Raw genomic sequence first — 25,508 nt, 5'->3', positions numbered from 1 at the left:
TAAATCTATATCCTCCCACCCCTTTTAATTTGTTTTTGAAGGCAAGGGCTCGCTCAATAGCCTAGGCTGCAGGGAACTCCAGATCCTCCTGTCTCAGTCTCAGGAAAGGCTGAGATGACAAGTGTGCGCGCTACGCCCAGCCATTGATTTTTTTTTTTAAACCTGATTGCCTGTTACCTTTGTAATTAAAATTTTAGAAATTCCAACAAGGTGATTAGCTCCAAGGTACCTCACAAAGTATTCTGTAGGAGGATACAAATGGATGTTTCACTAAGGGGAGGAACTGGGATTTTCTTGCTTCTTTAAAGCCAGGGGTGAGCCCTTACGTGGATGCTGCAGGCGTGGGAGGGGCTCCATTCAGGCCCCGCGCTTCCGGACTGCACACTCCTCCCCATTCTCGATCCAATGCCAGCTTTCTAGCTCAGCCCTTCCGGCTATTGCGACTGACTCGCAGGAATTCGTTCCTGGCACCCCGTGTCAGCGCGACTTCCGCACCCTCAAGTCCCGAGCCGCTTGCAAATGCCCCGCCCAGCTCGGCCTGGTCACGCCCCCTCTCTCCGGCTCAGACCCCGCCGTCCAGCTGCCTGTGTTGTCATCACGTGGCCGGGAGGGTCCTGACGTCACGATGGGAGGGACTGCGCAGACGCAGAAAAGGGGGCGGGGGGACTCGACTTGTTGTGTTGCTGTCGGAGAGCCGGATACTGTCGTCCTGCGGCCGTGCCGCTTCCAGTCTCCAGATCATGTCTCACTTAGTCGAGCCGCCGCCTCCCCTGCACAACAACAACAACAACTGCGAGGAAGGCGAGCAGCCCCTGCCGCCGCCCGCTGGCCTCAACAGTGAGCGCGGGGCCGCCGGGCTCAGCGGAGGGATGGGGGAGGAGGAGCCGCTCGGCCACCGCCGCCGTTCAGGGTGTTGGGGGTGGGCGGGTGCAGACGGCAGCCCATTGGTCCAGGCCTGTGACTGACACCCAGCGCGCTCCGGTCAGGAGCAAGCGCTCGGCGCTGGCTCGCGGCCTGCGCTCTGGGCGCAGAGGTTTAGGGTCGCGGTGGGCGTCGGGAGCCGGCGGCGCACGCAGCTGGGGGCGGCAAGCTGGATCTAGCCAGCGGAAGGGGGGGCGTAGGACGTGCGGCGGGGACACCGGGGGATGGACGCGACCGGCCGGGCGTGGCGGGTGGACGTGCGGCCGCGCAGGTGTGCGTGCGGGGCTCGCCTCCTACTACAAGCCAGTCCAGGGGTCATCGGAGTTTCGTGCAGGGTGCTTGCTCCGCCCCTGACAAATACTTTTTTTTTTTTTTTGTCTGAAAAATTCTCAAGTTTCTCAAGTGAGGTTTTTGCTGCTGTTAACCTTGAGTTCATATTTTACTGCCTTTTCTTTTTTTGAGATAGTCTCATGTAGCCCAGGCTGGCCTCGCACTTGCTGTGTTGCTGAGGATGACCTGATTTCCTCCTGCTTTGCACTTTACCAAGTTCTGGGGTGACAGGCGGCTGCCACCATACTAGTGACTTCTTAAAGTCACTGTTTCTTATGTTAAGTGGATTGGGTGCCCAGCACATGCCCCCAGAGCACATCCATTTCAGCCAAATCTGCAGTGGACTTCAAGAAATACAGTAAACAACACAACAGACACAGGGCACAGGTACTGGCAGTTGAAAACTGATGGTCAGGATCGAGTTGCAGTTAAACAGACATCTTGTCCACTGTTGTGAGATCGCCCGGCCTTCTTGCCCAACCGTTCTGTTTGTATTTCATGTCTTAATGAAAGAGGTAGTGGGCGGCGGTAGTCGTCACAAGGCCAGATAAAGTTCTTTAAAAGCCATTTGCATGCTTAAAGGTCAGGCAGTGTCTTTCCTAAGAGAACTGGCTTCCAGGGTGCCAGGGTGGCCAGAACGGTTTAGTGAAGAGCTGTCACTGAGCCTGGAGGAGGATGGCAGGAGCTTTTGGATATTTTAGCTAGGTGTGGTGGCGCTTGCCTGTCATTCCGGCACTAGGGAAGTGGAGTAAGCCTGGGCCCCAAAGTAATACTGTGTGTCAGAAACAACAACAAAAAAATAAGTAACAAAGAATTCGGGTATTTTAAGACACTCTGCCACCCGACCCATATTTTGATAAGCAATATTTGATAACTTCTCTAAATGCTGGCTTTTACAAAGATATAGTCAATTGTGTCCTTAAATTTCACTCATACCATGTAATTCAGAATTTTAAATTTTTACCCATCTTTAACATACATTTTTAGCAATGAAAAGACTAAAGAAATACGTGTTCTGTGTTATTCCCAGAGAGTCCCGCTGGTGTTTTCAGGAGCCTTCTCTTGGGTTTTGGCATGCTTATGTATGTGTGTGTCTTCTGCCTGGTCCTTTCTGAGTTAGTTGTGCTCAGCATCTTCTTACTGCTTAAATGTCCGGTCAGTGTGGGGATGTGAAATACAAAGGGATTTTCATTTTCCTTGGATTCTTTATTAACAACAGAACTGAAAAGGGTTGAGCTCTGTGTGGTTCGTTACCCCAAAGTCTGACAGACCTGGGAAGGGGTTTGTCACGGGTCAGCCAGCTTCCTTTGTTTATTAAGTGGCTCTTACAGAACCTCCAGCCTATATATGATACCAGATGTTATTCTGGGAAATCTGCTAGATAGAAAGCATTGTACTTGGGCTAAGTCAGCTGCACTTTTAAAAGTTACTGAAAGCTGTTAGATAATGCCAGGTTTAATTATTGTCCTTGCCTCTTACTTTGTTTGCTTTTTAGAGCTTAGTACATAACCCTGGATTGAACAAAACAAGCCTTATTGATTCTTCCAAGTGATTTTTTTTCTGTTTTTTTTTTTCGATGAGCAAAACAATTTATTCAGATATCAAAAACTATCCTAATTGCTGATAAGCCCAAGCACTTTGCTGGCCGCAGTTCCACAACTGTGGAAAAACAGCAGCTGAAACACGTACAGATTATCTCTGGCTTGAGATTTTTATCTTTAGTTCAAGAATCACAGCAGAGGATTTGTTTGTCTATTTGTTTTTAATGTGTATGGGTTTTCCTGCATGTATGTATGTGCACCATGTGCATACCTATTGCCCGTGGGGCCAGAAGAGGGTACCAAATCCCCTGGAACTGGAGTACAGATGGTTGTCAGCCTCCATGTCATGCTGGGAATCCAACCCAGGTCCTCTGGAATCACAGATACTGCTCTTAACTGTTGAGCCATTTCTCCAGCCCCACAGCAGTTTTAATAGCAAATTATTGAAATTTCTTAAGGATTATTTTTAGGTGTGTGTGTGTGTATGTGTATACACACCTGTGTTGTGGTATGTCCACTTGAGTGCAGGTATCCATAGAGTCCAGAAGATGACTTTAGATCCTTGAGATCTGGAACATAAACAGATATGGGTATGGGTCCTGGGAATTGAACTCTGTTCCTCTGTAAGAGCAGTGCATGCTCTTAACAGCTGAGCCATCTCTCTAGCTCAAATTATTGATATGTTTGAAACAGTGAAACCATTTTCTGATTCTGTTGTTTACTACTGTATGGACTGTTGGAGGGCAAATACCCAAACTTCTTGCAGAGTTAAAAGGATGTTTCCAGTTGTTACTTTTATAATTAACAAAACTATCAAGTTTCTCACTATTTGAGTAAGACACCTAGGAGACTGCAGGAATGGCATAAGGAAGATCAGAGTGGTATCATAACTTTGTGTAATTGGAATTATAGTCTTTTCTTGCTGTCCACTCTGGGAAGGGGTTCAGGCTGTAGCACATAAGATGCCTTTGTCAGTTACTGGTGTGTAGTACCCACTGTACAGAAGAGTGCCAGGGACTGTTGCGTGGTTATCTGGGATCCCAGCATCTAGTACCCAAAACAGGCAGACTAAAAGGCTCTCAGAACCCCTAACTGTGTGCTAGTGACTTGTGAGGCCTTGAAAAGTTGGGAGAAAATGAGAAATAATGTTTCCTGTGATGTGTAAGAGGATTTACTTCTTGGTGAGACGCTTAGGGGCTGCAGGCTGCAGAGGTGTGATGATCAGAACCTGTGATGCCTTTCCCTAATAAGTCTCCACGTCTTTGTACAAACTAGCACAAAGGAACAGCTTCCCGCATGTAAACAGTCCTTAACAATAACTGCTTAGCTCTTTCTTTAAAGCTTTCTTGTTAGGAAGAGAACTGCCTCAGAGGTGGTTTCCTCTATGTATTTTTTGGATGAAATCTTTGCCTTGTTTCCTTTCCAAGCATTAGGGGAGTTTGTAGGAATTAGCAGAGGTGGCACATTAAGAGGACCTGAGACTGTAAATGAGTTAGGATCATGGCTAAGGTAACCTAGACCACATAATGAGTGAGGTCCAGGGCAGCCTAGGCTTGAAGTGAAAAACAGTAACAAAAGAAACGTCTCCCTATCTCCCAACCTGGTTTTTTTTTTAATGTCATACTCAGAAAATAAATCAAATGTTTTAAAATGTTTTTTTTTTCTGTTATCAACACTAGATTATTTAGTTTTTTTTTTTTTTTCAGACAGAGTCTCATTGTGCAGCCCAGGATGACCTTGATTGAACTTGTAGCAACCCTCCTGCCTCAGACACCCACTGGCCAAGGTTACAGGTGTGAGCCACCACACCTGTCTAATACGTTTCCTTGAAAGGAATGTATACCTAGCTTTCCCTGTGGCACTGCATGCTTCCACAGAGAACGCACACAGCTGGAGTCAGGAAGACGGCTCCCTCAGTAAAGTCATTGCAAGCATGAGGAGTTGAGTCTCCCGGAACCTATATAAAGCCAGGCACAATGGTCTACACTTGGAATCCTGGCATCGGGGAGGCAGAGATGGGTAGATCCCTGGGGCTCCTTGGCTAGCCACCCTCACCTAATTATGAGCTTCCAGGTCAAGGAGAGATCTTGTCTCAGAGAACAAGGAGGATGGCCTTGAGGAACTATATGAAAGTGACCTCTGGTCTCCATTATACACACACAGTCGCATAGATGCATATGTACACAGACTAGCTCTAAAAGACAGTTGTTGAGTTAAGGATAATCTAGCCTTTTAAGGCTCCTGTTACATATTGCCGGATGACCTTTCAGAATGTTCACTGACTCTGTCAGTGTAAAAATATCAGTAATACAGTCTTCTGGGTAATTGTCATTGGATAATAGTTAAAGTATGCTGTGTCTTTATTAAAAGTGAGATTTTAGGTAGTTGGAGAGAGGACTCAATGGTTAAGAGCATTGACTGCTCTTAAAGAGGACTCAGGTTTGATTCCTAGCACCACATAGTGACTCATAACTGTTAGCTCCAATTAAAGGGGCTCTGACACTCTCTTCTGGCCTTCACAGGCACCAGCCTTGCATATAGTACACAGACATCATGAAGGCCAAACACCCATACACATGAAATTGTAAAAGAATTTTTTTTTTGTTTTTGTTTTTCGAGACAGGGTTTCTCTGTGTAGCCCTGGCTGTCCTGGAACTCACACTGTAGATCAGGCTGGCCTCGAACTCAGAAATCCACCTGCCTCTGCCTCCCAAGTCCTGGGATTAAAGGCATGCACCACCACCGCCCAGCGTAAAAGAAATTTTTAAAATGAGATTCAAGGTATTCAAAAGAATGTACATACTAACATTGAAAGGCATTTCAGAGTTTTAGGTATCAGTACTTAGCACAGTGGCTCTCAGCCTTCCTAATGCTTGGACCCTTTAATATAGTTCCTCGTGTTATAAAACATGAGGACACCCAGCCATAAAATTATTTTGTTACTACTTCATAGTTGTAATTTTGCTACTGTCATGAATTTGATGTGCAGGGTATTTTATATGTGACTCCTAAAGGAGTCATGACCCACAGGTTGAGAACCAGTGGCTTAGAGGAATTTATATATGGTGCGATTCCATTTGTTTATTTAAAAAAATAATTTTTAAAGTCACCCTAATCCTCAGAGTGAGTTCCAGGACAGTCAGGGGTACACAGACCCTATCTTGAAAAACAAATATAAATATAAAAGAAGTTTTATGTACATTGCTGTTCTGCCTGAGTGTATGTCTGTGAAGGTGTCAGGTTTCCTGGAACTGGGATTACAGACAGCTTTAAGCTGGCATGTAGGTGCTGGGAATTGAATCCAGGTCCTTTGGAAGAGTGGCCAGTGCTCTTAACTGATGAGCCATTTCTCCAGTCCCGAAAAAATATTTCGTAAGGAAAAAAAAACTTGTAGAAATTTCTATGTGAAACCATTTAAGTGATTTCTTCTGGATGCAGGAATGGGAGCCAGATATGGTGTACCTTCCTATAATCCCAGCACTCAAGGTGTTAGCATTTGGGGTATATACTGGGTTTCATGAGACCATTTAAAGCAAATCACAAAGGTTGGGTTAAATAGGCCTATTGCATTTGGGTCCAGTCCCCCAATACCACAAACAAACAACCCCTCCCCCCCAGAACCTGGCACTAGAAATGGGAGAATTAATAGGTTTTTGTTTTTAAGATTTAAACAAAAATTATATGTTAAGTATTTTACTTGCATTGCATGTATGTGCACAGCATGTGTGCTTTGTGCCCAAGGAGTCCAGAAAGGGGGTATGGAATCCTCTGGAACTGGAATTATAGATGGCTGTGAGCCTCCTTGTAGGTGTTGAGAATTGAACCCAGGTCTTCTGCAAGAGCAGCCAATGCTCTTAACTGCTGAGCCCTCTCTCCAGCCTGAATCTTAGTTTTATATACTGACGTCTCTGAGCTTAAGGAACACCCTTGTGAAAGCCAGTGATTTTTGAAGACATACAGAATATACTTACCATAATGACTGACTTGTATGTGGCGTTTCTCTGCACTGGCTACTACAATTTTCTGTGTGCTTTATTCATACTATCCTAGTAACTCTGAAATAGATACAGCATTTATCCTTATTTACAGATAAGGAAACTGAGACACAGAGACTAAGGCGCCAGTCCAAGCATAAGCTGTTAGCATTAGCATGGGGTGTGGTTTCACTCTGCACTGTTAACTGTGGTGCTGGTGTATGCCAAGCAAAGACTTAGAATGGCAATGGGGGTATTGTGCTTCAGGCTGTTGAGGCCATGGCAGGGGTCGCTTTTAAACCTTTCTAGTGTGTCTTCTCAAGTTCCTAAGGTTAAAGGTAGTGACTGTATATGTTTAAAGCAGAAAATAGAGTTGGCATGGTGGCTTGGAAAATCCTTCAGAAAAGTGAGGAGTAGAAGCCCAGGCACTGTGGCCACCGCTTTCCTTTGATCAGGCACATGTTGATTGTCTGAGTAATCTGTCTGGAGCTCTGGGTCCTCAGTGCTCCTGCCAGAGCAGCCCTGGGCTTTGTTGGTTTTGTTTATTTTGCACAGTGGGCTGTCTACAAGAACCAATCCCATTGGTTTTAACAGATGCTTGAAATCCTAGAAGCAGTGGGAGTAGGGGAAAGATTGTTATTCTCTCTGTCCCTCCTTCTAGAATATTTTACAGAGATCTAAATTTAGATGTGCTCTGGCACATTTGTATCCACTCCACAGGCACTCTGAATATTTAAACTCTCTGTGCTAAAGATCTCTCGTAGAGATACAGGTTTTATGTGCTCATCCTTCTGTGTTCTGTGTTCTCATCCATGCCCATCCTCACGTAGGTGTAGAATGAGGCCAGGTGCTGTTGTATGCCTGTGTTGTTTGGAATTAATTGGTGATTTCAAGACTGCTGGCAAGGGGAAGAGGGCGGGGAGCTCCCTTTGATGGAGAGGACAAACTAACTCTTTAGTGACAGATACAAACTCGTTAGTATGTAAGTGAGCGTCTGCTGTTTGCCCTCAGTTTATGTTACTGTGGTTAGTTCTGGCAGCTCTGGGAAGTAGGTCCTCTGTCACAGCTCTGTATACTGGGGACACTGAGTGAGGATAGGAGGGGTAAAAGGCTGGATTGCCTTTCCAGCCAGATGAACTTCTCCTTCCCTCTAGGTCTGGTGTCATTGACTCATTTGGGTGCATTTTAGGGTTTGAGGCAGTCTTTGATGATTCTGACTGATCTGCTAAGGATTTAGAGATTTGGCCCTGCAGACCTGCTAGGTTACATTTTGGAGGTTGTTGGGTTTGGTTTGGAGGGAAATTTTGCTTGTTTTTCCATTTTATTTTGACTTAGGGCTTTGCTCTGTAGCCCAGGCCAGCCTTGATCTCACTCTTGATCATCATCCTGTCTCAGACCTCTGAGTGCAAGTGTGAGCATTGTACCTGGCTGTAGATCACACTTCCTAAAGCAAAGTATTTTACAGAGAGGACGTAGAGCATGTCTGTTTTGTGAAGTTGATTAGTTGGCTACTGTTACTGATTCCTATTAAAATTTTAAGAACCTTAATTAATTCAACTTATTGGGCCAATAAGAACTTTCAAAACGTTCAGATTATAAAGGCCCATCCCCTTTTCCTGTGGTCCCACCCCCTTCAACTATTTGTCCCAAACTTTTCTGCCTGTAGCCCATCTGCAGTGGCTTCTCTCTCCTCCATACCCTCAGGACTTAATGAAAACCCTAGAAAGTAGAGATCCTGGGAGTGAAAAAGGGAAGGAACAACTTGACAAGGTATGTTTGGTATAGAAGAGAAAGACTTGAAAGCCTGTAGCACAAAGGAGAGAGACATCTGTGGAATGGGGTCTGTGCTCCCCACCCTCAACTTTCAATTTTATCTGGCTTTATTAAGGACCAGTGGCATTATTGCATGCTCTGGGTTTGGGAACTCATTCAGGTTTCTACTCCAGGAGCTTTTTCAGTTTGTGTTAGTAGACAGTTGTTGTACTGTTCAGATGAACTGTATGATGTTGCTAAGTTATACGTTGACTTAATTTAGTGCAAGTGTACCTAAAGAGCTGAGGAATCCTGTGGCACACATGGCAAGTGCCTTTGTGTGTAACTGAAATGGTAAGGCAACACCCTGTCTAGTAAAGGAAGAGGTACGTAAGTTTTGAAGAACAGCTTGAGTTTTCACCAAAGCTTTGATTGAGTACAAATTAAGGTTTAACCAAAAAGGGAAATGGCTGGAGAGCACATCTTAAGTTTCAGATTTCTGCCTTCTGAGTGCTTTAATGCATGAGTCCCTGTGGGAGCATAACAATATGGACTCTGACTTTCTTCATGTTTATTTTCTTCAGAATACTTTGGCTTCTGTTTGAGGCGAGTCAGAATTCTTATCTGAACTCAGCATATGGACATGTGCGTGCACAGGAGGGATTTTGGCCCTGCTGTGGCTATGACTTATTATCTGACCCGTCCAACAGGTTCCTGGGTGGAGCTACCCATGAACAGCAGCAATGGCAATGATAATGGAAATGGGAAGAATGGGGGGCTGGAGCACGTTCCTTCCTCGTCTTCCATCCACAATGGAGACATGGAGAAGATCCTTCTGGATGCACAGCATGAGTCGGGACAGAGCAGCTCAAGAGGCAGTTCTCACTGTGACAGGTAAGTAAAACTCTGGGTGGTAAGTCAGTAATTGAGTGGTTATAAAGCTAACTAACTCTCATAAGGGGCAAGCTCATTTGTTTAAATATTCATTAGCAGAATAGGCCTCCAGATTTATTGTAGCATACATGTTTAAACTGGACAGCTAGGTCAGGCATGATTGTGCACACCTTTAATTTCAGTACTTGGGAGGTAGAGGCAGTGAGTTCGAGGTCAACTTGAGTTTCAGGCCAGTCAGGGCTGTATGGTGGGATCTTCTCTCAAGAAAATTAAATTAAAAACTGAACAGCTAGTGGATAGGCACCTGAGTTGCCCACCCCCATTGCCATTTTTATTCTCAGATTGAATTATTTTTAGATGTTTATCAGTTTGAGTCGAGTAGTAGGCCAGCAAGATGGTTAAGGACTTGATGTAAGCTGGGTAACCTGTGTTTCATCCTGGGTCCCATATTGTGGAAGGAGAGAACTGACTTCCTCAAATTGTCCTCTGGCTTCCACATACACACCCACATGTGTATCTACACACACAAACTACATGCAATTTAAAGTGAAAATAAAAGTTAGTGTCATTAATGTTATCTCAGAGTTCAGCTGAGTTTATCCCATTTTCCTTTGTTTTTGAGCCCATATTATGACTCATGGTAACAAGTCTCTCCCTTTCTAGGCAGCAGAAGCAGGGACCATGTGGCCTTTTTTCACCCTCCACAGTAACAGACACTCAGTAAATGCTCAGCTTACAGGACCTGCAAGTTGATGGAGGTTGCAGTCGTGTTTGTGGCTCTCTGTGTGGCTTTCAGGAAGCAGTATACTGAAGGCATGCATTTTCTTAGAGGAAGTGTTATTTATTTACATCTCTGTATGGCTCTTTGCCTCTGAAAACCTAATACAGAAAGATGTAGGAAAGGAAAACAAGTGGTTAACTAATTTTCAGTTTGAGCTTTTTTTTTTCCTTTCGGTTTCTGAGAAACTAGGTATTAAATAACATTAACAATTCTAAGCTCATATACTTAAGACATACCTATAATCTATCATTGGAGAGGCTGAGCAGGAATATTTCCACAAGGTGAAGGCCTTCCTGGACTACAGAACAATCCATAGTAATAACCTGTCTCCAAAAATGGGGAGAAATTGTTAGTGCAGTCCCTGGCACAACGTTAGCTTCATAGGTTGATGCTGGTTCACTTGCAGCTGGCTGATTATTACCACGTTGAAGATGCACATACACAGAAGGAAGATTGGGGGATGTCTAAAAAGCAGCAGGGCAGGAAGGACTGGAGGAAGACACCGTGCATATTTGTTGTAACTGTTTTGTGTTTAGTTTATAGTATATGGTTAATTTTTGTCTGAGAAAAAGAGAAAGCAGTTAAATTACACCTTACCTTCCTATATGCTTTATGACCCAGTTCTGTCTCCAAGGCATCTGGAAGACAGGTTGGTTGGCTGTTTGGCACGGTGAGCACCTTGCCAGCCTTGTGTCATCTCTGCCTTGTTGCTGAGTCTCCTGTCACAAGCAGAAGTGAGCACATGTTTCTTTCTGAGAAGTTGCCATCGATTCTGGAGGGTGTAGCACCAGTCTGTTTTTCAGTAGTTTTGTTGGTTTGTTTTTGAGACAAGATCTCTATCTACATAGCTCTGGCTGTTCTAGAATGAAATATGTAGACCAGACTGGCCTTGAACTCACAGAGATCTGCCTGTCTCTGCCTCCTTAGTGCTGAATGAAGTTTTGTATCCAGGGACTTTGTCTTAGTTAGGGTTTTACTGCTGTGAACAGACATCATGACCAAGGCAACTCTTACAAGGACAACATTTAATCGGGGCTGGCTTACAGGATCAGAGTTTCAGTCCATTATCATCAAGGAGGAAACATGGCAGTACCCAGGCACGCTGAGAGTTCAACGTCTTGTTCCAAAAGCAAGCAGGAGCAGACTGGCTAGGCAGCTAGGATGAAGGGGTGTTTGTTGTTGTTGTTGTTGTTGTTGTTTTGGATTTATTTATTTATTTATTATATGTGAGTATGCTGGAGCTGTCTTCAGACACACCAGAAAGGGGCATCAAATCCCATTACAGATGGTTGTGAGCCACCATGTGGTTGCTGGGAATTGAACTCAGGACTTCTGGAAGAGCAGTCAGTGCTCTTAACTACTGAGCCATCTCTCCAATCTCTAGGATGAAGGTCTTAAAGCCCACACCCACAGTGACACACCTACTCCAACAGGGCCACACCGTCTAATAGTGCCACTCCCTGGGCCAAGCATATCCACACCATCAGACTTGCTGAAGGATTTCTAGAGCGTTCTCTTTGGATTCCTGAAGCTTTCTGTCCTCTGTAGACTATTTTTGTATATATGCAAACATGAGACTGATCATTGGTACCATGTGTCCATGAGCCTATTCTTCACAGGGTACAAAAGAGTCACTTGCTTGTTGGACATCCTGTTTAGCTTATGATGGCAGTGATGTGTGAAATGGACTGAGTTCATTTTCCCAGGGTCAGCTTAGTTCAGGTTCCTGGATGTGACGAGGAATGGCAAAGGGGCTTCCTGGCCAGCTAGTCCTGCTGAGACAGTGGGTCTAGGTCCAGTTAGAGACACTACCCTACAAAATAAGATGGAGAACAAAGAGGAAAATAAGTAGTGAGAGCCACTTTCAGCATCTACAGATACATATACTAGAACCTGCACACATGTACACCAAACACACATAGCACAACACTGCTATAAAATAGGCACCCTCAAGACTGAGTCATCTGATTTGTAATTGGTTATAAGGAAGTGTTTCTCATGGGACCTACGATGTAGGTGGAAGGGTTCTTCGAATTGTTGGACATTAGCCCCAGCCAACATACACTTTCTCTTCTTTTCCTTTTCATTTCTATCTCATCTTCCCTACTTTTCCATTGGTGCCGAGGGGTGAACCCAATACCTCTAGCGTGCTGGACACGAGCTGCTCTGGTGAGCTGCATCTCTAGCCCTCTTGTGACTCTATGGTTTTGGAACTGCACTGCTGAGTTGCACAGGCTGGGTTTAAACTTGCTCTGTAGCCTAGGGAAGCGATGAACTTGAAAATTCCCTGCCCCAGAGTCTAGAATAGCTGGGATTTCAGGGCTCTTCCACTAGGCCTAGCCTGTTTTTCAGATGTTTTGTTTAAAAGTTATTCCATGCCAGATTGGTAGTACACATCTTTAATCCCACCACTCCAGAGACAGAGGCAGGTAGATCTCTGAGTCTTAGGACAGCTACTGCAGTGGTGGTTAGAAGATGTCTCAGCATTCCTTGCTTTCTGCTCTCTCTTGTTGTCTCAGGGCAGTTTCTAAAAGCCCAGTATAGACTCATCCTTAGAGCTCTTCCTTGGCTGTCAGTGCAGGAGAAGTATATTGCAGTGGTTTAGCAGGCTCCCCAGTTGAGTCTGAGAGGAGCTGGGCCCCAGGCTTGATGGCATTCTGAATCTTCAGGTGTAACCAGCTTACCAGTGAAGAAGGAAGTATTTCTCTGGCAAAGACTGGTGTCAGCAGTACAGCACTTCTGTGGGTGTATGGCAAAGTCCTCATAAGTAACAGATCACTTGGACTGTCAGGTCTGGTCAAGTTGTATTCAGCCGGCTTGATGCTGTGGTGTTATCATCACAAAGACGGTAAATGTGTATGATGCTGTTTGATGTGAACCTTTTCTATTTCCATTTAAGACTCCTTTAAACAAGTGTAATTGATTGTATATACTTGCCATATTTGTGCACATGTGTGCCATAGTGTATATATATGTGCAGGTCAGGGGCATTTTGGATTTGGTTTTCTCCTTATACCTTTAATAGGTTCTAGGAATCAAGCTCAGGTTCTTAGGCAAGCACCTCCACCCATGAAGCCATCTCACCTAGGCATACATATTCTTTAAAGATTTATTTTATTTATTTATTTATTTTATATATGTGAGTACACTGTCACTGTCTTCAGACACACCAGAAGAGGGCATCAGATCCCTTTACAGATGGTTGTGAGCCACCATGTGGTTGCTGGGATTTGAACTCAGGACCTCTGGAAGAGCAGTCAGTGCTCTTAACCCCTGAGCCATCTCTCCAGCCCAGGCATACATATTCTTTCTTAATGAAAAATACCTATTTCCTATAATTAAATATTGACTTGGTTTTGGATTTTTTGTTTGTTTTATGTTTGTTTGTTTGTTTGTTTGTGATGTTTTCTCTCTGGAAGGTTTGCTGTCCTGGAACACCTGTGTAGACCATGTTAGCCTCAAGTGCACAGATTCCACCTGCCTCTCAAGTACTGGGATTAAAGGTGTGTGTCACCATGCCCAGCTCTATAACCAAAAATATTATGGAGAGCAGATGTTTACAGTTTTACTCTTTAATTTCTGGCCTAACAAGGGCATCTATATTCTCACCTACTTTTGCATTCAATCTGTGGTGATATCACATATTGTTTTAAGGTTTCTGTGATGTGAGGAACATGGCCAAAAGAACCTTGAGGAAAGGGTTGATTTAAGCTTACAGTTTACAGTCCATCATCCAGGGAACTCATAGCAGAAAGTCAAGGCGTGGACCAAAGCAGAGGCCGTGAGGGGGCTGCTTACTGGCTTGCTCCTCCAGGCTTCTTCAGCCTGCTTTCTTAGATCACCCAGGACCAGTATCCTGGGATAGCACTGCTCCCAGTGAGCTGGACCCTCCCACATCATTTATTTATTTATTTATTTATTTATTTATTTATTTATTTTGGTTTTTCGAGACAGGGTTTCTCTGTGTGGCTCTGGCTGTCCTGGAACTCACTCTGTAGACCAGGCTGACCTCGAACTCAGAAATCCGCCTGCCTCTGCCTCCCAGGTGCTGGGATCAAAGGTGTGTGCCACCACTGCCCGGCCCACATCAATTATTAATCAAGAAAATTCACTACAGGCTTGTCCACAGGCCAGTCTGATGGGGGCTTTTCCTTAATTGAGATTTTCTCTTAGAGAATGACTGCAGCTGTGTCAAGTTGACATAAAACTGGCCAACACATGTATTGTGTAGCCTTTAAAAGCTGTAGTGTATATCACAAGAGGGTGGCAGTGAAAGGGCACGTCCTGACAGGACCATAAAAGCAGTTCCTGCATCACAGAAGCCGCCGAAGAGACTGAGAAATGCTGAGGAGTTGCGTGTGCACAAAAGTGTTGAAAGTGTTGTGAGGTAATTCCATCAGAGAACCCACATAAGCACTCTTAATGCCACACAGAAAGTTTGCATTGCTGGCTGGTGGCAGTGCAGAGAGCTAGCCTTGATCCTGCAGCCCTGATCATCATAATTCTTTGACTTGTATGCACAAAACCCACATCCTGGTTGTCACACTTCAGTTAGCGAGCAGTAAAACTATAGAAGCCAAAAAAGCAGAGTTAATACATTTAGAGGCTTTTCTTAGATCCTGGATTATGAGTGAGGTTTTTGATAGGTTTTGATAGGTTTCTGTTTGGGCAGGTGTTGGGACCTCTATGCTGGGTTTTAAAGTCAGAATGTGCTAAGGTCTGGGGGCTTGTTACAAAAGGACTCAGGCTGTTTGGATTGGTCAGTGATACAAAAAAGTGTGATGCTTCAACATTAGGCTGCCATATATTCTCTGGCTTTGTCGCTATAAAGGCATTCATTACCACTGACAGAGTCCAGGCATTCTGCATGATTACTCCATTACATTAACCACTTACTCTCACATCCGATTTGCTTACTTGGTGTTAGATAGACTTTCAGATTTGTTCCTCTTTCCAAACTATCTTGCTGTAGTTTTCAGTTTTCAGTTTTCCAATGAATTCTTAAGATACGACATCAAGAATTAAAACTGCTGGGAAGGCTAGCTGGATGGCTCAGTTGATAAAAGAGATTGCTGCCAAGCCTAATGACTTTTTGAGTTCTATTTCCAGGAGCCCTCATGGTGGCAGGGGACAATAGAGTCCCACTTGTTGTCCTCTGACTTTCACATGTGTGCCAGGACACATGTGCAGCCACACATAGAGACATCCATGTCCAGAAAAATAAAGTGTAAAAAACAAACAAAAACTAATGACTAAGTTTTTTCTCTTAGCCCTTCGCCACAAGAAGATGGGCAGATCATGTTTGATGTTGAGATGCACACCAGCAGGGACCACAGCTCTCAGGTAGGTGTGTGTTTTATTTTGATTTGGAAAATACATAAGAGTCTCTCAAGTTTGTTGGCTGAAAACTGGGCTGGGATCCAAACCTGATTGCATTCTGAAGTGTCAGGCCGAGTTGTTTGCCATTGTTGTGTTTACTGCACAGTGCAGAGGGAAAACATCTCTGTGAGCTCATGGAGCGATCCCACTGACTGTTGGGCTGCTCACAGTTGTCCAAGGCTGGCCCTGCTGCATTCTTACCAGCAAGCATAAAGACAGTAAGTGAGGACTTCTTGTTCTTTGTCATTTTCTCTTGTGTTGAAGTGTTTGAAAGATACTGGTAGCTATCTGAGTGAGGCCTGCAGACACCTTGTTTGCGTTGTTCTCTACTGTGTGAGCATAGGCATCTGTGCTGGAACTGTGTACCTGGTACTGGTTCTAGTCTTCTGTCAGACTACACAGATTCCCCACACCTCATTGCTGTCCCTTTTGCTGATGCTCGAAAATCCATGTGCTCACCACTGGTTTATGTAAGCTCACTTCAGCTGCTCACATGCTGGAACTTGGAACACCAGTTTACTCTGTGATGCACTTTATAAAGAAGATTGGTGGTAATTGGCTGAAATGTTTAAATCTCTGGCTAGTGTGAGTTTAGCCACATGCAGTATGGTGTAACTGGTGTGGAAAAAGCACATGAAGTTCTTGGCAAAACGCATCCCCGGGACAGAAGAGCAGAGAGCTGATGTTCTGCTCTATATGTTCTTCAGTCTGTTTGCTTTTGTTTAGACATTTTCCAAAGAGTATCCAAAGTGCTCAGTTGGGAAGCTCCATAAACATACTCTGGAGTCAGATCACCAGCAGTCTTGTGGTCCTGCTCCATGAGGAGCCACGTCAGGTTGTACAGAGCCCAAAGTAAGGACACCAGTGATCAGGCACATGTGGTTGCTGAATTTAACTGAGATTTTAGGGCTGAATGCCTGACCTAGCTGTCCAGTTTAAACATGTATGCTACAATAATTCTGGAGGCCTATTCTGCTAATGAATATTTAAACAAATTAAAAAGAAACTTGTGAAATTCCAGAGAGCTTATGAGATTCTGACAGATTGTCAGTGAGATTGACTAAAAGCAGGGGACAAACCAGCAGGGACAACATTGGTTTTGGCATAAGTAGCATAATGCCTATAAAGACAATATTGGGACTGTGGGGTAAGAATTTTAAAACGAGGGAGATATATTAGTAGATGCTTTATATTGCTTTTTTTTTTTTTTGGTTTTTCGAGACAGGGTTTCTCTGAGTAGCCCTGGCTGTCCTGGAACTCACTCTGTAGACCAGGCTAGCCTCGAACTCTCGAACTCAGAAATCCGCCTGCCTCTGCCTCCCAAGTGCTGGGATTAAAGGCGTGCGCCACCACCGCCCGGCATATTGCTTTTTTAAAATTGAAGAAACAATTGAAAAATTAGTCACCAGGGATTAGGAAAATGATATTTCATGAGTAAGAAAGTTTGATGTTAGTTAAGAACAGTTGACTGAGGCTGTCTCTTCTTTATGTGCACCTGTGAGGAATAGGTGAACTATCATGCTCCAGCTTTGACCAGAGAAGTGAGGAAAAATACCAGGTGCTTACCAGTCTGTACTGGGTGCTAAGTTTATGTAAACAAAACAAACCCAAAAACTTCACACTTTAGCACTGTAGTGTTCTTAGTCCAATTAGGGGAAATGGGGAGAGAGACACTTTGTCCTCATATGGTTATCGCCTAAGATGACAATGCAAGTCAATGTTGGAGTCAGGACTGAAAGTAAATCCAAACCCATGATCTATCTGTCCTTCCACTGAAACTAACCTCTGAAGGGAGTTAGTCCCAGAAGAGCTTGCTGGGTATACAAATAAACTGACAGGACTGCAGAGCCCTGGGGTGGGGATCCCTAAGCTGGCACAGCTAGGGCAGAATGTTGCTCTAGGATGATGGTACTCATAAGGCTCCATTGTGTAGCAAGAAACATATTCGTAGTCTCATGCAGACACTCTGTTGTTATTTAGAATGGGTCCAGTGCAGAGTTGAGATCTTTGGAAATAGCTTCTTTTTTACTTTGTAAGACTATGATTTATTTGTATATGGATACAGACATGCAATTTACTATCCCTGTTTAGAGACTTTAAAAGAACTGGAGGTGGGCTAGAAAGGGAAGAGTTAAATGAGTGTGGGATAAGGACTGAGCCTCTCCCTACCTCCTTGGACTGTGAGGTGGTCAAGATACCTGACTAGAAGCATGTGTCCAGGGAAGAGCAAAGCATGAGTTCTATGTGGTTAGATGAGGTACCCTTGTACCATAATCTTTAGTCACTGGAAGATGATTCAAAATCTCAAAATGGACCAAGCATAGTATTAAGACCTATATTGCAGTTTCTGGACCCAGGAGGCTGAGAATCATGAGATATGAAGGGCAGCCTAGGCTCTAAAGAATGTTTGAGGCCAGCCTGGAGGCTGTTTCACAGTCCCCTCTCCAAAACCCTGGGATTGACAAATTTCAGACAATAAAGGTTAGAAATGTGTCTATAGACTAAAACAACTAGATGAATTCAAAGGTAACTTTGCTTTATTCCCCTGGAGGAAATCTCATCGTATTGGAAATTTTAGAGCACAAATCTCACAGTTTGTACTATGAAAAGAATAAAATACTAACTGGTTAAAAAATACCTAAGCTAAACCAGAAAGCAGTTAGGAGTTCTGGAAGACCAATAGGAGGAACTAAGAATGAACTGCTATATGTGACTGGATTGTAGTTATTGAGGCAAAGCTCTTGCCTAACATGTGGGAGGCCCTGGGTTTAAGTATCCAGCATTGATGAAACCAAACTAAAAGAACAGGGGGACCAAGAAGACAGCTTGACCACCTGAGTGCCATCTCCACATTGAAGCCCAGCACCCGCATGGAGGAAGGAGTAACTTAGCTTCTGTAGGTTGACCTGTGGCTTCTGCACAAATAAAAAATAAAAACAAAAGAATGACCTATAGTAGGTTGAAGACTCAGAAATGGTGTACACACATGCTGCTCAGTGCTTGCAGCATGACTACTGATTGGTTTTTGCCTGAGGATGATTTCAGGGTTACTCTACAGAGCCAGCTCATGATTCTGAGTAAGCTCAGTGCCTGCTGGGAAAAGCTCCGTCTTAAATACTGCATTGTGTTAGTCAGTGGAATTTGCCAACTTCAGCAGAACTAGATAAGGACCGTGCTGACAAAGGGATGCAAACATCCCCTGAGCTTTTGGCCTGGATTTGGTAGTAAAGGGGTGTTATGTGTAGAGCCAGGCTCAGGCTCATAGACAGCTGAGTCACGAGGAGCTGGGGCTGTGGGGAAAGCATCCTGTGAACAGGCCAGGTGGTTTCAACTATCAAAATCAGAGTGTTCCATAGTTTTGAGAGTCCGATTTGGAGTCACAGCCTCACGTTTCCTTTAAAACTGAATAACTACAACCAATGTGTCATTTTTAAGAATTTGTCATCCCCTTGGTTTCTGTTAAAAGAGTTTTCCAGACATGGTAGCTGAAGTCTATAATCCCAGCACTTGGGAGATCAAAGGTGAGCCTGGCCCCATAGTGAATTCCAGGTCAGCCTAGGCTACAGAATGAGGCACTGTCTCAGAGAACAAAAACAAGAAAAAGCTTGTGGAAATGTAAGGGTTTTTTTCTGGCCTGAAAGCTTAGCTTAGGTTATCACTAGCAATAAAAAGAATATTTTTCATTTATTTGTTGCAATACATGTTAACTTCTGGCTCACTTCAAAATATTTTATTCCAGAAAAACTTATTTTCAAAATCTTGAAAAATGTTCATATTAAAAAATAATCTTTCAGAGAGTAAGAAAGGGTCCTTGGAGCAGTTTGCCTGGGTTAGAAAACAGTGGTCTCTCTCTTTAGTTGTGAGGCCCTCAGCAAGTTACACAAGCCCTGCCCTCAATCTGTAGAGTGGAGTGCAGCAGTTTCTGTTTGGAATCGACTAAGGGGAAGCTTAGTGAGTGACATCAGCTTCAGTAAATGCTGGTCTGGGGGTCAGCAGCGTCATGATTTACCACATCCCTGTGCCAACTTTCTCACAGATTTATTTTGTTTCCATCTCCTTTTTGGTATGTTTATTTTAAATGCAGTTGAAAATATATACAGCGTAGGAAGTACAGTGTTGAGAAGGACACAGTGAAACACTACGTTGCCTCCTCGGGTTCAGCAGCACCAACTCCACAGCATCGCCACATCCCTGCAAAGGGCTTTTCCAGGGTTATGGTCTGTGCTTCAGTTTTAGAAAACAGATTGTTTCCTCCATTAAAAACACCAATACACAACTTTGTATTTAGGTTGTTTTTGTATTGAAAAGAATTGTTCTTTTCTGTGTTTCTCTTGTTCCTTTTTTCTCACTGTCTAATTTTTTTTTTTTTTTTTTTTTTTTTTTAGTCAGAAGAAGAAGTTGTAGAAGGAGAAAAAGAAATTGAGGCCTTTAAGAAAAGTGCAGACTGGGTATCAGACTGGTCCAGTAGACCTGAAAACATCCCACCCAAGTAAGTTACTGCATGTGTCTTGGCGGTGTGCTTTCTGTGCTCACATGGAGGGGCTGGCTCAGACCTAGTATCTGCAGCACTTGTGGTCTAATTCCAGCCTCTGAACTTCTTCCCCAGAGAGTTCCATTTCAGACATCCTAAACGTGCTGCGTCTCTAAGCATGAGGAAGAGTGGAGCCATGAAGAAAGGAGGCATTTTCTCTGCAGAGTTCCTAAAGGTCTTCATCCCGTCTCTCTTCCTTTCGCACGTGTTGGCTTTGGGGCTGGGGTAAGTACCCTGATGGAGCCATTTGTGTGACTTAATGTAATGGGCAGCAAGGCAATCAAAAGGAAGGAGCCATGATTATCTTTTATGAGTTATTTAAAATTTGGCCAATTGTGAGTAATTTATAAATTATTAAATGTAAATATAGGAATAAATGAAAAATGATCCCCCTCCCTTCCCCAGATGGTAAAACACATCATTGTGGAGGATGATTCTGGAATACACTGGTAGGCGGCTATGGGTACCATCTTTGTCTTTTAAACTTTGTGACATTTATTCAAAAGTCAGCCTAGTATTTCTCTTAATTCATTAACTTGTGGCATGTCTTTTCAATTAATAGCTTTCCCCCTTGATTTTAATATTTAAGAAAATACTCTTCTGGAATATTTTATTTTATAAGCATTAGCTTAATTAATATTAGTCTCAAGACCTACCTGCTGTGTTCTGAGCATGCCCAGAGAGTCTTTTTCTGTGCCTGATGCATGATGGAAAGTGGATCATTCCTGATCTTGCTGTGAGTGGGTCAGCATAGCAGAGGGAAGTGCCTGCTCTGGAGCATGGGCAGGTGTACAGCTTCCACTGTCTCTCCTGTAGAGGGTCTACTCCTAAAGACAGGGCCAGTATTCACAGACAACTGAGTGAGAGCCGCTTGTGGAGAAAGCAGGGTGGGAGAGTGTGGAGCTTGGGAGGACTCTTAATACCTGCCAACTATTCAGTTCATTTACCTCAAAAGCTTGGTTTGCAGTATTTCTTGCTTTCATGAATCTTTCAGCTGTTTTTTGTTACTTTGATTAAATTTAACTCTTGCCACAGAAAATGTTTTAAAGGGGACTCCAAAATTGCTGTTATATCCTTGGGGATTGTGCTGCCTATTTTTCTTGGCCTTTTTTGCTCTTGCTGTTGAAAGGGTCATGTTCTTGTCTGGTATTCGGAAGTCATGTTAGGTCCCATCTTAGAAACACTGGCTCTGTGACCTTCTCTCTAGATTTGAAATAGCATTTTATCCAAAAAGAAACAGTTGGAGGCTGAGGAGTACTCTGCTGTGGACTTTGAAGGGGTCTCATTTTCTCAGCTTGACTTATCTTAGCATCACTGCCTTTGTGCCTTCCAGTCCTGACTTAAAGAGGAAACAGAATCTATAAAGCCATTTGCTCTGAGCTAGTCAGTGCTATAGCTCAGTTGGAGCATGCTGTTTTAACAGGTAGAGGAAGACAGTGAATGGTCGGGGAGTCCAGGAAGCATGCACTGGGGCTTTCAGAGCTGGCCCAGCTTGTCAGCAGAGATCACCCTATGGGCCAGGCTGCTGTAATTGTGGAAATAGGTAGAACATGATACACTCTGCTTCCTTACAGCATCTATATTGGAAAACGACTGAGCACACCTTCTGCCAGCACCTACTGAGGGAGACGAAAAGCCCCTGGAAATTCGTGTGGCCTGTGAAGTGGTGTATCGTAGTTTGAATTTGAGACCTATTGTAAGCATGATCCCGACCTACAACCCTATTTTTACATACCCAATTCCAGTAACTCTCAAATCCAGTATTTTACTCAAACTCTGTTGGGGCATTTTACTAACTTTGTTCCCTTTTTGGCCTGTAAGACACTTTAGAGATTCCTAACAGAGTTTACTGTTGTTTAGAAATTTGCAAGGGCTTTTTTTCAGCAATGCCACCAGCAGATTATAATCTTGTCAACAGTGCATCGTCTCCTCTTAGTATCACCGGTCACCTGCATCATTCATGCTAGAAGCTGTATTCTAGCCATGCAATTACATCTCTTTCTAAATGAGGTCAGGTTTGCAAATAATACTATAAAGGCTTTGTTTAGTCTTTGTTTTGTTTTCCAAGACAAAAACAAGCTTCCCTAAGCTTGAATTTATAGTTACAAAATGAAAACAAAACCAAAAAAAAAAAAAAACCAATACACAAGGAAAAAAAAATATCCTGGGCAATAAAAATGACTTTAAACCAGCTTTGGAGCCGCTCTTTTCCTAAGCCTCCTGTGCCGCCTTCAGTTTGTAGGAGGCAGCCTGAATGAGTGACAGACAGGAAATAGAAGAGTAGAACATACTGGCAGATTTTCACATTAGCATATTGCAGTGCTGTCTTTTCTATGATAGAGAATCTTTATTTGTAAGGAGTGTCTCAGGCCTAGATACACATGAAACTTACTTTTGAGATTTTTGTGCATTTGATATTTTCATGTGTTACCTGCATGTGAATTTCTCAATGACTTTCTTTTTTTTCTAGTTTCTTTTTTTTTCTAAGAAGAGACTTGGAATGAGTCTGATTCAGGTGTTACTAGAGGCTTCTTGTTTTAGGAAGCTTTGCTCACACTCTGGAGCCTTTACTCTCTGAAGAATAACTTCAGAGTTATTCCAAGTACTTGTGTAACTTGGAAAAGTAGACTTGGGTTGTAGGAACAGTTGATAAAGTTCTGGAAAGATGCCATTCATTCTCTTTGGTTCCTTACTTCCTGTTACTGGCTGCAGTCTTCCCAAGGTGTCCCTAGTCTCTCCCAGGCCCCTGTGACTTTCTCATGTAGGTGTCTTCTCAGTTCTGTCAAATTCCTGATGCTCTGCAATACTCAGAAAATTCTTTGAATGGCAGACTTTCTTTTGTCTGTTTGTAAAATGTGAAGCTTTAGGACCAAATTGTTAGACAGCATCAGGATTGGAAATTATCTCAAGTAGATTTTGTTAGATTTCAGAGCACAGCATCACTCTGAAGGAGTCTGTGTCTTATATATAAATAGTTACTGTTTATGATGTACACTTTGCTATAGTTTTAGAACCATTGTGAATTTCAGAGCTAGCAACCTACATGGTGCACCAGGTTGACTTGAATAAATTTGGCAAGCAGGTTTGCCAGCGTGCAGAAACTAACTCCCCTCTTAGGTAAAGGGTTAGAAAATCGATGTCATACGGAAATGGAAAGGAAGGTAGATAAGACATTTCTGTCATTTTTCAAGAACATGGCTGTTTGTCTTTAAGAAAGTTAATAATATCCAAAATAGTTTTGTGTTATTTTCTTTCTGGCATTTAATGTCTACATGATTTGTGGGCAACTGCTGCCCTTTTCCTTTTTTGCTTTTAAACCTGGTGACGCTTGATCTGCCTTCTCACCTATTACTTCAAGTGTTTATACTTGAGTTTCTTAGGAAGAAAGTCAATCTGATGGCCTGTTGTTTTGTTGTAGTTGTTGTTTTGAAAAGCCGGAATCAAATTGTGAAGGCTGCTGAGGCTAAACTCCGGCACAGTTTGCAGCGCTGACGTGTGAGCTGGCAGAGCAGCGTCACTCTCCGTGCTCGCTCTCACAGGCAGACATCGCCTTCTCTCTAAGTTCAGTAGCAGTTTCATCGGCAGTGCCATTGAACTGTGGGAACAGTGGTGATTTTTTTCAACACTAAAACTAAATTGAGTTTTGCCATTTTTCGAAAGTATCAGTAAAATCATGGAATATGTCACAGAACAACTGTCCATAAGTGAGCATGTACAGTATTGATTTGCAGCTCCAGCATACGGGATGTTCATACTCCTACACAGTGAAACAGATTGTCCTATCACAAAGCAGGAGTCAACAAAGTGGAAATTTAAGATAAGGTTTAAAAAGCTTTATTCCAGTTTACAATTTGGGATGGAAAGCAGGCTTCATTTTAAGTTTATTGAAAACTGGCTCATGTTTGTAAGTCAAGAGGAAAGCGGCACAGAGAACAGCACAGTGAGTTACTCCATTGCAGTAAAGAGTGAAATGGAAACTCGGCCTGTGAGACGAATCTCACAGTGAAGCAGCTGTTGGAACTCCTGGTATCAGTGGAGCTAGAGTGACATGCATCCTTCGTCTGTCTGTCAGCACTGGCGTCATTCCGTACAGTTTACAGAACACGTGTAACTTGTAGCTATAAACACTTTGTGCCATTAAAGCTCTCACAAACCTGCCTGTCTGTGTATCATTTTATTTTACTCTTGTTGCCTGAAAAGCCTCTCTGTGTCTACACGCAACCCTTCCCTTGGAGCGCTCACCAAGACTGGAGGATCTGACTGTTCCAGCTGGTGCTGCCCATGCCTTTCTTTTGGGAGTAGTAGTAAGCGAAATGATGTTGTTTAATCATTTGGGGTTTGTAATAGTCTTGGGGGTTGGCTGGCCTGACATTAAACTTGGTTACTGTGGAACAATGCATGTAGCTCACTAGGAGAGTGTTTGCCTGCCTTGTAAAGTCCTGCCTGGCCTCCACCCACAGCACTCCCTCATCCCCACATAAGTAGGGACTATGATTAAAATGTAACCTGATACGTTGGTGGTGGTGATACATTGGTGAGATGGTTGAGTTGCACAAATTCAGTGTACAGTGCAGTGTAGAGAATCAGACTGTGTCCGTCAGTATCCCTTCAAGTGACCTGCCCTGCCTTCTAAGAGAAATCTGCCTGCTAGGGACGCCCTTTATTGAGCACTGTGACAGGTGTTAATTAGTATCCGTGATGGGTGGCTTCACAGCTGAAGGAACTGGGGCCAGACAGGGTTGATTAATCCAAAGTCAGCAATGGCGACAGGAAAGGACTCAGGACCACACTTCCAAACTAGTCTCCAGTGATCCACTTGTCAGCAGCTTCTCCACTTACAGAGCATGCTGTCGGCTGGGGACCAAGCTCTTACCCCATGGAGCCTGTGGGCCCACTTTGTATTCAAACTGTCAAACTCCTATCATGTCATTCACAGAGTTGGAATGCCAACTCAAAGCAGAAGCAGTTTGCTGGCAGCAGCCTCTTAAGAGCAGTCATTGTGAGTGGGTTTTCCTAGAGGAACCGTGAAGTCTCATTAATGTCTAGGAGGATTACACACAACAAAATATGACTAGTAATGCAGAGTCTAAAAAGTGCTCAGCCAGCAGCCCTGGTGGCATTCGGGTCACACGGCAGTGTCTGTGTGCCTTGTTCTATTGCCTTCCAGGAAGCAGTACTGGCCACACTGGTACAAACAGGATTAGAGCTTCAAGGTGTTCACTGGGTCGTCATTAGGTTCAGCATTATGAATACAGTTGGGTGGGGGAACCCAAACATTTCAGCTGTTTCTCCAGGTTGATCTTCTATCTCCTTTGGTAAGTCCACACTGTTCCTGCCAGAAGAGACAGCCTTTAGGGGACAAAAGTCAGGGTAAGAAGTTGGAGGAAATGACTACTAGCTTCTCC

The 25,508-nt window shown here is 43.6% G+C and overlaps 1 protein-coding gene across 2 annotated transcripts; it reads left to right on the top strand.

Annotated features, from left to right (window-relative positions):
• The first annotated feature begins 663 nt into the window (after positions 1-663).
• On the top strand, positions 664-24,260 carry Bnip3l (BCL2 interacting protein 3 like). Of its 2 annotated transcripts, none has more exons than XM_028758863.1 (6): positions 664-837; positions 9,229-9,412; positions 15,464-15,536; positions 19,958-20,061; positions 20,179-20,328; positions 21,678-24,260. In XM_028758863.1, the coding sequence occupies exons 1-6, from the start codon at positions 741-743 to the stop codon at positions 21,724-21,726; spliced, it is 657 nt and encodes a 218-aa protein (XP_028614696.1). In that variant the 5' UTR covers positions 664-740; the 3' UTR covers positions 21,727-24,260. The 2 variants fall into 2 exon arrangements, with proteins under 2 accessions (XP_028614696.1, XP_028614697.1); XM_028758864.1 differs by lacking the exon at positions 664-837 and adding an exon at positions 8,460-8,536.
• Positions 24,261-25,508: the final 1,248 nt, after the last annotated feature.

This window comes from Grammomys surdaster, unplaced genomic scaffold, assembly GCF_004785775.1.
Source record: "Grammomys surdaster isolate TR1022 unplaced genomic scaffold, NIH_TR_1.0 126219, whole genome shotgun sequence".
In the NCBI taxonomy this organism is placed as follows: domain Eukaryota; kingdom Metazoa; phylum Chordata; class Mammalia; order Rodentia; family Muridae; genus Grammomys; species Grammomys surdaster.
The sequence above is the reverse complement of the archived record's forward strand: the minus strand, read 5'-3'. Positions and strand labels throughout refer to the sequence as shown.

Excerpts from the sequence above, each read along its gene's own strand:
- Bnip3l (XM_028758863.1), top strand. The coding sequence starts at position 741 with ATGTCTCACTTAGTCGAGCCGCCGCCTCCCCTGCACAACAACAACAAC. Across the intron at positions 838-9,228 it reads GCCGCCCGCTGGCCTCAACA|GTTCCTGGGTGGAGCTACCC; the intron begins GTGAGCGCGGGG and ends CCCGTCCAACAG. Across the intron at positions 9,413-15,463 it reads GGCAGTTCTCACTGTGACAG|CCCTTCGCCACAAGAAGATG; the intron begins GTAAGTAAAACT and ends TTTTTCTCTTAG.